At 41.8% G+C, this 11,774-nt stretch overlaps 1 protein-coding gene across 1 annotated transcript in view; it reads left to right on the top strand.

The window, feature by feature from the left end:
• pdia5 (protein disulfide isomerase family A, member 5) overlaps window positions 1-8,023 on the top strand; it is a 39,746-nt gene extending 31,723 nt beyond the window's left edge. The window contains exons 15-17 of the mRNA XM_068736689.1: window positions 400-470; window positions 5,296-5,430; window positions 6,749-8,023. Coding sequence (XP_068592790.1) covers window positions 400-470; window positions 5,296-5,430; window positions 6,749-6,829 — 287 coding nt within the window. The 3' untranslated portion in view covers window positions 6,830-8,023. The remainder of the gene's footprint in view (window positions 1-399; window positions 471-5,295; window positions 5,431-6,748) is intronic.
• Window positions 8,024-11,774: the final 3,751 nt, after the last annotated feature.

The raw sequence follows: 11,774 nt of genomic DNA on the forward strand, positions 1-11,774 counted from the left end.
TGTGTGCAGCTCGGAGGCTCTTAAAAGTACAACACGCAAATACATGAGATGAGGGATGATTGTGTTGAACAGAAACAAAGGTATGTTGCAGGAAGTGAAAGCCGTCCTCTCAGTTCTTGTAAAAGCCAGAACCAGATGTTCCTCACACGTCCTGATGTAAATGTAGCCGTGAGTATCGACTGCCGGAGCTGCGTTTATGGCGGCAATAAAGAGATTTACGGCCTCGCTGAACCGACTCTAATGTGGCGTGAAAGCGTTGTGGAGGCGCCGCGTGCTTTATGAACTATGCGTGAGGTCCGGCGAGTGATGGATGGGAGTGATTTGTGTGTTGATGATGTCGTGGTGTTAAATGCGCGGCGATGAGCCGTGGTAGTAACGCGTCCTCGTCCTCCTCCACAGGGTGTCCTCACTGTAAGAACGCCGTTCCTCACTTCACCACGGCAGCAGAGCTCTTCAGAGAGGACCGCAAGGTGAGTGGAGCTTATTACATACATGTTAACATTACATACATGACATTACATACATGTTAACATTACATACATGTTAACATTACATACATGACATTACATACATGTTAACATTACATGCATGTTAATATTACATACATGTTAACATTACATACATGTTAACATGACATACATGACATTACATACATGTTAACATTACATACATGACATTACATACATGTTAACATTACATACATGTTAACATTACATACATGACATTACATACATGTTAACATTACATACATGTTAACATTACATACATGACATTACATACATGTTAACATTACATACATGACATTACATACATGTTAACATTACATACATGTTAACATTACATACATGTTAACATTACATGCATGTTAACATTACATACATGTTAACATTACATGCATGTTAACATTACATACATGTTAACATTACATACATGACATTACATACATGTTAACATTACATGCATGTTAACAGTACATACATGTTAACATTACATGCATGTTAACATTACATACATGACATTACATACATGTTAACATTACATACATGACATTACATACATGTTAACATTACATACATGTTAACATTACATACATGCTAACATTACATACATGTTAACAGTACATACATTAAACTCACGGTTTAGATCGACACTTAAATTAATAAGGGAGCAAATATAACTTCTAGATCTCTGATACTAATTATTGATGATCCATATTAACAGACACGGATCCTTTGTTGTTTGATCATAGCAGCTGGTCTACAAGGATCCACAATACTTATATTAACCATCATCCTAAAAACCAAACAATGGAATCTATAAATCCAACATGTATCAAAGTGTCCACAAGTGTTAACAGTCGTATCTACGTACGATAAATGTTAAACTATTGACATGTTTACATCCTCTCTCTCCTCTCTCCTACTCTCCTCCTCTCCTCTCCCCTCCTCTCCTCTCCCCTCCCCTCCTCTCCTCTCCTCTCCTCTCCTCTCCTCTCCTCTCCTCTCTGTGTTCACTTCCTGAAGTTCAGTCATAGTTTCTCTGATTTCTGGTCACATGGCTGTTGGTCTCAGATGAATCAATCATGACGTCATAGTTTCACTGAGGATTTCACAGTTTAATGTTTTTACACAATCTGGTTAAAGTGAACGTTTTTTATTAGAGGAGAGATTTATAATGAGAACATGAAGAATAACATGTTTTTGATGACATCACCATCATAAGCTTAGTTTCGGCTTCATTTTCTGCCGAAAGCGTTCATCACACGTGATGTGTTTGAATGCCGTAGGAAAGTTAATGCTAATGACAGCTTTTACAGCTCATGGCTGTCGTAAACGGTGTCATTTTGGCGATTTGTCGGCGGGTTTTGGGGTTCAGAGGGTTTAAAGCTCAAAATGTCTGAAATGTGTGCAAACTCACAGGAGTCAGGACTTTGCCCACACAGTCACATCAGGACTCACTCGTCCTCCATCATCTCCTCTGCCTTTCATTCCTGTTCCCTCCAGACGCATGTCCTCCCACTCCTCCTCTTAATACCCTCTGACTGCAGGGCTCAGTATATCCAAACCTCTTTCATTCTGTGACTCACACTCTCACACACACACACACACACACACACACACACACACACACAGAGAGAGAGAAACTTGTCCAAAGCTGGTGAAGTTGGCAAAACTCAGATTCATCATCTCAAAGCGACACCTCACCTTAAACGCACACCCTTGATGCGATGGTTTCACTGAGATGCTCAAGCTCCACACGGCTCCGTGAGCAGTCAGCCAGCGTCGCTCTCATTTGGTTGGAATTTTCTCAAAATCACTGTCAGATGGTGTGAAGCGGTGACGTGTCCTCAACCACTCGGTCACCCTTCTGTTCTGAGGCAATCCTTTGTAACATCAGTCCTCACTAACAGTGAAGCTCAACTCATGATCTGGAAATAGTTTGTTTGCGTCCAGGAGCTTGGCACGGGCCTTTTGTTTATTCTTTAATTCGTACAGTAAACACTGAAATACATCCGATAGATCGTCACAATGTCCGTTACGCTATAACAGACCTGAGGGAGGAATAATGGTTGTGACATCGACTGTGAAACAAGTCAAACCAACAGAAACTCAGAGCGATGATTCAAAATGGCCACCGAGAAACGAACCATTTAGACCGGAGCCACCGAAAGGAAACACATGGTGACTTCTGTATTTTAAGGGAACGTTTGAGTCGTGTATATTTTTATTTTTAAACATCTAGAGGCACCGAGGTCTGGATCGGTTTGACGTTCCTGATGTTGATCTGTGAGGTTAATGCAGATGTTTGACCTCTTCCTGCTCTCTCGCGGTGGCCGGCGGAGGTGTGAAGCAGAGTAAATGTTGAGAGCTGAACATGTTTGCTCAGCGGTCCTCTGTTTGTGAGGCTCAGAGTGTGTTACCATCACAGTCTATTCGCTGCCCTCGCCTCGTTTACCAAAGACAAACACCGGCTCAGCTGCAGCTCACAATCAAACCTCCTCATTCTGTGCTGTGGGACAGCGGGGGGGGGGGGGTAGTGTGTACAGGGCTCTTGTTCTGAGACGTTTGTGTTGTCCCCCCAAATTCTAATCAATAGCAGCATTGAGGGAGCAACATCTGTTGTTTCTGGAATAAGAACACTGTTTCATCTGAGGATTAGATATTGTTGTCAGAAGGATTTGTACCTCGGTGCTGCTTCAGAGTTCATTTATTCAACGAAGTCTGGACAAGATGCTTTATCTCCACGGCGAGGACGAGACGAGGCAATGACTGGGCGATAATGGGACGATGACTGGACAATGACGAGAGGCGATGACGAGACGATAACAGGACGATTGGCGAGTCGATAACGATGTGATAACGAGGCGATAGCGGGACGAAAATGCGGCGGTAACGGGGCAATAACGTGACGATAGCGGGACGCTAACGAGGCGATAACGTGGCGATACCGATGTGATAACGATGTGGTAACGAGGCGCTAACGAGGCGATAACGGGACGATAGCGAGGTGATAACGTGGCGATAACGATGTGGTAACGAGGCGCTAACGAGGCGATAACAGGACGATTGGCGAGGCGATAACTATGTGATAACGAGGCGATAACGATGTGATAACGGGACGATAACGATGTGATAACGGGACGATAACGATGTGATAACGGGACGATAGCGGGACGAAAATGCGGCGGTAACGGGGCAATAACGTGACGATAGCGGGACGCTAACGTGGCGATACCGATGTGATAACGTGGCGATAACGGGACGATAACAAGGTGATAACGAGGCGATAACGATATGGTGATGAAACGATGACGAGACAATGACGTCTTTCAACACTAACAGGGACGATATCAATAATGCAATATTGTTGACGAAAAAGAGAAGAGATTGGAGTTTAACAAAATAAAAACTTATTTAAAAGTTAAAGTTAAAATATCCAGACAGTAACACAGGGAGGTTTATTCATTAATATCACTGATACCAGTTCAAGTATTCTGTGATCTGCTCCAGTACCAGTCCGTTGAAACCAGAACTGACTGAACCGTAGCTATCGGATCAATGAAGATGATGCGGGGCTCCTCTGTCACCTGAAGACGGATCAATGAGAGAATCGACTGCTAGATCTTAGAAGAGCAGCGACTCTATGGCGTCATTCTCTCCCCCTGGTGGACACTAGAGAGAATGCAGCTTTAACACGTGAAGCTTTGAGGAACTTTAAAGAACCAGAGGTTGACACAACAGTCCACTGATCCACCATCACGATGCTGCTGATGCAGATTGTCAACATTTGAGTGTTTGCATCGGGGAGAAGAAACACCGACCGCTTGCATCGATGAGGACGAGAGGTTCTGAGCAGAGGAACGTGTCGGATGTGTTTTCCTCCTGCAGCAGATCACTTCCACGTTGAGAGATTTATTTGACGGTGACGAGTTCAGCGTGCGGCGCTCAGCAGCCCCGAGAGACGTTCCAGCCATCCAGAAGGACTCGCCGCTAATCGATGCGACGGCCTCGGATCATAAATCTCTCTTGTTGTTTTCATGTAGGAGTGATTATTATGGGCTTTCTGTTTGTTTCTCTCCACACCACCAACTCCAAGTGGTTCAAATGCATCTTCTGTGACCTGCAGACAAACCGCTCTGAATGCATGTAAATGTTCCAGCTGATAAATGTAAAGTAGTGGAGTCGTTTATTGTTTTTATTTACAGTTATATTAAAGTTTATTTGTTCTGGAAATATAGTAACTTCAGTAACAATAACTAATTGAACCAAAACAACAACAAGAACACGCCGGCTGGGAATTAATATCGTTGTTGCAGAACAGTAAAATATAATAAAGCACGAGTCAAATGATTTAATGAGCCTGCTCTCAGAAGGCTGTTGGAGGCGAAAGCTGCTGCAGATCTCAGGTTTAATATCCAGCAGAGTAAACTGAGTCATGTTTTATTATCAGAGGACCACACAGGCTATCTTCTCAACTTCTCCTCAAACCAAGAGAAAAGAGTTTCATGCTACGCAGTGTGCTAATATGCTAACGGTGTAGTAACAATGACGGGGTTGATTCTCCACAGAGTTCACTACAGTAGATGTTCTGCTGTAGACGTATTTAAGACTCCTACAAGAATCTTTATCAGTTTAAATGAACGCAATATTTACAATGTCTTCACCTCTTTACCTTCATGTATATATGGAGAAGAACCTCATACAACCATCACTTCTGTCTCTTTAAACTCACCTGATGAGCAGCATGTCAAACACCTGTACGGCTCTCTGAACAGATCCTCTGGTGTGTCCTCAGATTGTGTACGCCGCCGTGGACTGTACCAGAGGACAGAACAACGAGCTCTGTAAGCAGGAAGGAGTGGAGGGCTACCCGACCTTCAACCACTACAACTACGGCAAGTTTGTGGAGAAGTACAGCGGAGACCGAGGGGTAAGTGTCTCTCACCTCTTTGTGTTTTAACACACGCGACCATTTCTTTCCTTCGCGGGTGCTGAAGAACGTGAAAAGCAGACGTCAGCTCTCTGCCTGAGCCAGGAACTCCCCAGAGACGTCATTAAAACACCAGCGTGTCCATCAGGAACATGTCCGGGGTGATGGAGAGTCAGGAGACCTGCTGTGAGGCTTCCACCTCCCGACTGAGCCTCAGGGTCTTGATTATACCTCACATCTAATAGTAAATGTGGACAACAGTCTTTACATGTCGTTAAGGATTCTGAAAGCACCTTTCATGTAGAATGTTTGACATTGGGAAAGATTATCTTGTCACTTTCATAGTAATTGTTGCCTCTTTGTTGCAGGTGTCAGCCAGTAACATGACCTGTTACTGAGGCTGCTTTGCACCAAAAGAGATTAATTTAATCTAAGATTAGTTCTTATCAGAGTTTAGCAAAACTGTCTTAAAATGAGTACATTCAGATTTAGAATGAAGCAGAGCTTTGTCTCTCAATTATAAGCTAATTTCTGATCAGTAAATCCAAGTCCGTATCACCATGGAGAAGGAAGCGTGCATCTACCAGGATTTTATCCTCCGGTTCTTTAAAGTGAAGCCAAAGCTTCATGTCTCTCTAGAGTCCACCAGAGACGTATACGGCGTCTCTACATCACTCCTAATATGGTCATTTCCTGTTCACTGGTTGCATTAAAAGCCAAGATGGCGAAGGACAAAATGCTGAACTTGAGGCTTCATAACGTCCATCTCTTAAAAACAGTCTGTGTCCTCTACTGGTGGACGAGAGTCTCGTGACATCGTGAGACGTTAGCTCTTAGCTGTAACGTTAGCTCTTAGCTGTAACGTTAGCTCTAAGCTGTAACGTTAGCTCTAAGCTGTAACGTTAGCCGTTAGCTGCAACGTTAGCTCTTAGCTGTAACGTTAGCTCTAAGCTGTAACGTTAGCTGTAATGTTAGCCCTCAGCTGTAACGTTAACTGTAATGTTAGCCGTTAGCTGTAACGTTAGCTCTTAGCTGTAACGTTAGCTCTAAGCTGTAACGTTAGCTGTAACGTTAGCCCTTAGCTGTAACGTTAGCTGTAACGTTAGCCGTTAGCTGTAACGTTAGCTCTGAGGTGCTAGGTGAGCTAGCGGTCCAGATGCACGCTTTCCTTCTGCGCGGTGATGCGGTTGGCAGATGTAGTTCGGTAGAAAGAAAGTAGTTCCTCCATGAAACGAGGCCTGAGCAGCGTCTTCAGTCAGGACACGTCTAGAAAGAGACGCTCTGCTGTCGAGCTTCCTGACGGTCCGTCTCTCCACAGGAGGCCGGCTTCATCGGGTTCATGCGCAGCCTGCGAGGTCGAGACCAGGAGAAGGTGGTGAAGAAGAAGGAGGAGCTCTGAGGACGCGTTGCACTGGGACCTCGGACCCTGGCAGGGGGCCAATCAGCACTGACGATGGGAGACTTGATGACCTCAGCTAAAAGGCTTCTTTTGTAATATTCCGTGATGACCTGACACCTCGAGACTTCTGACGGGAAGAAAACAACAGAGAAAAGTCTTTTTGTTGTTTTTGCCCCCAAAAGAACACTGTGACAACACGTGTGAACAGCTTCACCCGATACGTTATCTATGCAACACGGGGGTCTCAGTGGTGGTGGTTAAAGGTGGAGGCACCACAGGGGTCCGGTCCATCAACCCGCTGTGATTACGACTTCTTTTCACGGTTTTCTTTAGAAAGAACTTGATTTATTTTTGTTTGTTTGCTTCAAACTGTGGCCTTAAAAGATGTGAAATAAAAACATGCTGGAGCTGAAGAAGAAACGCCAAATATCCTCCTGGTTACATCTCCAAATATCAACCTTCAGAGCCGTAGTGATGTAACAGGGTCACGCTCATCTACATACGGTGAGCTGAGTATTTACATAATGATCATACAAATATTAAATAATGTAAAGTCATGAATTCATCCCTTCATTCCCCGCTGCAAGCAATCGTGGATTCCAGCCAAAATGTCCCACAATCCCCCTCTGCACTCTGGATAACTCAGACCTCGCTGTGGTGCGTTCAGGGCTTTTATTTTGAAGGGGTGTGTTTTTACATCTCCGCCGCTTCCTGCAGAGCTGAATGACACCGAGGAGCCAAAATGGCGGCTCTCTTGAGTAATTCGCCCCCCCCACACTTCTTCTGTGTCTTTTCTTTAACTCTCCGGCTCATACATATTTAACAGCTGATCTGTTTCATTATTCCAGACTTTTGGTTTCCGTCGTTATGAAAAAGGTTCTCAGGGAAAGCGAAACACAATTCAAAGGGAACTAGTTTGTTTTGTTCATTCATTGAATAATGTTTGAGCTCTTAAGTCACCAAAATGAAACATTGTTTACGTTTGTATCCCGAATAAAAGCAGTCGTCCTTCTTCACCTTTAACGGACTCCTTCCAGTTTGTTCTGGTGGTTCAGTGAGACTTTAACATTTCATTTACAGCAGTTCTCTTCATCCTCCTTCATCCCTTCACAAGTCATCGTTTCCTCTGTTGATTCGTTTTTTCATCCGGTTGCGAGATTTAAAGATAAATAATAAAATCAAACATTTCCAACAGATTATGTTCACTTGTTTTTATTAGTGCTGCTCCATCACAGGTCTTCTCACTGATTCATATTCACACGTTCATAGTTTTGTTTTTTACTGTTTTTTGTCATAAAAGAAACACGGAAGAACACAAACTCAAACTTTATTGTTCCTTTCAACCTTTACAAAGGTTCCTGCTTCCTACCTTTCACAATAAAAGCCCCAGACATAATATTCATATTTTCATGTCGTTTATACGTCCCGGTCAGTTTTTTTTAATGTTTTTTTATTTTTATTTCATAAGAAACTTGATGAACACAAGATGTAAAGTGGTGCTTTTGTTGTGATTCTTTGTGGATTAAATCAAGTTAACGTTCACTAAGAACTCCTTCAGTGGAGGACACTAGTTCACTCTTCTGTTTCATGAAATCATTTATTGTTTGAACTCATAATCCTCTGACGGTCCATCAGGTCAATGTGTTCAATAGCTCACCCTCAGCTCTGCTCTGTGTTTACTGCTAACAGGCTAACGTTAGCATCCAAACAAGCTAAACTAAGATTAAACTAAGATTAGACCTGAGAGCCGGACCTCCAGGTGAACCAATCAGACAGAGGTTCACTCTGAGAAGGTTCTGGTTCTTGTTGAGTTTCAGAAGGTGCAGCACAAGCTCACAGTTCATAACACACAGGGTTCAAGTGTCTCTGACAGAACCCGGTTCCCCTCCCCGGGGTCCGTTCAGGTTCTGTGACGTCATCTTTCATGCAGAAGTCCACACGTGAGCCTTCTTTTTCATCGAGTTATTGGTCGTCTTGATCTTTTCCGTGTCGATGGATTAAAGCCACTCTGCTCCGGGAGACGGAGAGACTTCTTTGATCCGGTTCCTCTCACGGCGTCGTGAACACAGATGTGCGTCCTCGGCTCAGATCCCCTGACGGAGCCGTGGCTCTGCTTCCTCTTCGTGGTCGGATCCACCGGGGGAACGCTGAGAGTTCTGGTGTAAGACCTCCATCGGAGCGTAACGTGGAAATGTCAAGTGGTTCATAATGAAACGCTTCTTGTTTCTGCAAACAGAGCCGAGATATTGAAATAAAGAAGTGACAGTTATTTGAGATAAGATGATACGACGCGCTGCAGCACACTGAACACGATCTGTATTCAAATTACGTTCTGGTTTCACCCTGAACTACGTTTCCTGTGAACAGAAATAACAGAGAGCTCAGCATCGTTTAACACAGAGAGGTGAACATCAGAGACACTTCAAATGAAACAATCATAATAATGACTCTGTGGAACAGTGCATCACGTATCCAGGACGTAAAGACGTCTAACACCAACAACTGAGCTTCAACCAGGAGCAGAGAGACGGGATCAAATGCAAAACCACAATATTTGTAGTCCATATCAACTCTCTCCTCAAACTCTCTCTATCTGTCTGTCTGTCTGTCTGTCTGTCTGTCTATGTCTCTCTCTCTCTCTCTCTCTCTCCTCAAACTCTCTCTCTCTCTCTGTCTCTTTCTCGCTTGCTGTCTCGCTCTCGCTCTCTCTCTCTCTCTCTGTCTGTCTGTCTCTTTCTCGCTTGCTGTCTCTCTCTCTCTCTCTCTCTCTCTGTCTGTCTGTCTGTCTCTATCTGTCTGTCTGTCTATGTCTCTCTCTCTCTCTCTCTTCAAACTCTCTCTCTCTCTGTCTCTTTCTCGCTTGCTCTCTCTCTCTCTCTCTCTCTGTCTGTCTGTTTGTCTGTCTCTGTCTGTCTGTCTGTCTCTCTTCAAACTCTCTCTCTCTCTCTCTCTCTCTCTCTCTCTCTGTCTCTTTCTCGCTTGCTCTCTCTCTCTCTCTTTCTCTCTCTTTCCTCAAACTCTCTGGACTCTTCTTCTAACCCTAACCCACTCTGAACAAACCTAATAAAAGCCTCAATATGTTGCTTAGTCTGCAGCTTTTTATTGTTGGGTGTGAAGAACATTTTGGTCTCTGAGGACGACTACTTTAGACATTTAGTCTTATTATTGATTCTCACTGAAGACACATAATCCTTAAAAATCACATTTCATGAAACACAAATCTATAGTTTTTTTGTTCTATGTTGTTTTTTTGTTTTGCTCTATATCTATATTATCTCTTTATGAATTTTCTGTAAAAAAAAACAAACGAGAATGTTCTGCAGGTATATACTATGTGTATATATATATATATATATATATATATATATATATATACATACATACATATATGTCATAGTGAGCTCCAGGTGTGAAACGAGTAACGATGACATCCGGAGAAAGAGACCTCAGTTTAGTGTCTGTCACAGTGAATGACGGCTCTGCCTTCCTCTAAAAACCTGAACACTGGCTGAGACCTGTGGCTATTCATCAAGCTGTCACACACACACACACACACACACACACACACACACACACACACACACACACAGGCTCTGGGGAGGTGTGAGGGATGAGGCCTGTAACCGTCTCTGCGTTGTGTTTTTCTTTCCTTCTTTCCTCGGTTGTGTCTTCTTCTCCTTCTCAGAGGAAACGAGTGAGAGGAGAGGAGAGGAGAGGAGAGGAGACTGCTGATGTCGGAGGACGTCCTGTTTCTATTTCTAGCAGTAAAGAAGCTCGGGTATCGACGCATTATTCATTTTTCATGTTATTTTAATTTCTACATTAGAATAAATCTTCGGCTGCTCGCGGGAGAAGGGACGATTTGTTTTAAGGCTTTCAGACGGGAAAAGAGAAGAAGAGAGAATAAAGAGATGTAATTAAAAATCTAAATTATGAGACTCTATCATATCTGTTATAACATCACGTTAATGAGCTCATGAATATTAACGAAGGGAGATATGCTGCAGGAGCTCACTGTTTACTGTCTCCTTTAAAGAGCTCTACAGTAGATGATCTTCATGTTTTGGTATTTTTTGTCCTGGTTTAAGACGCTGACGATGTAATTATAATATATATAGATTATAATTATAATGTTAAGATGTTGAACAACATAATCTAGTTAATTGGCCCTGTGTCATATCTCTCATAGGCTGTGGGATATATGATTAAATTAAACAATTCACACTATTCAAATTTAAATACATAATATGTCGTTTAATTAGGTTGTTATTGCCAAAGTAATCAATAAAAGCAATATATAATATAATTATGATAAAATAAGCAAAAATCCATAAAAAAATAAACCACAAATTTAATTGTAAGAACTATTTTGCTGCTGGTTATTTAATTATTATTAAAACTCAAATTAGAGAAGAAAAAACACTAAACTAAATAAATAAGGAAAAATAAATATGTAGGCTACATAAATAAATGAAAATAGAAGATAACATTTTTAAATATTATACATTTTTTCACCACAATGTTCCACAAAAAATATTGTTGTTAACGTTATATTTGAATGAACCCAACAAGAACATTAATAAAACAAATAAATGATAAATAAATATAAACAAGAGACTTTATAAGAAACAATATCCATTTAAGATTTTATTTAATTTTTTAAATTATGTTTATATTTGATAAGACGATATATATATATATATATATATATATATATATATATATATATATATATATATATATATATATATATACACAGCTTACATAATCCTACCTTTGTGTACTTCTACTTCAATCCATTTAATATTTTTATATGATTTTTTTTCAGAATAAAACTACATGTTGAATTTCATGTAAATATTAATTTCTGGTGTTTTATTCATTAATTTCAACAGACGTGATGCTGATGAGAGGCTTTTCTTCACCCACAATGCACAGCGTCACA

The sequence above is a fragment of the Cebidichthys violaceus genome, unplaced genomic scaffold, assembly GCF_023349555.1.
Source record: "Cebidichthys violaceus isolate CVI_PGR_0920_01 unplaced genomic scaffold, fCebVio1.0.p SCAF_11, whole genome shotgun sequence".
NCBI classification, from domain to species: Eukaryota; Metazoa; Chordata; class Actinopteri; order Perciformes; family Stichaeidae; genus Cebidichthys; species Cebidichthys violaceus.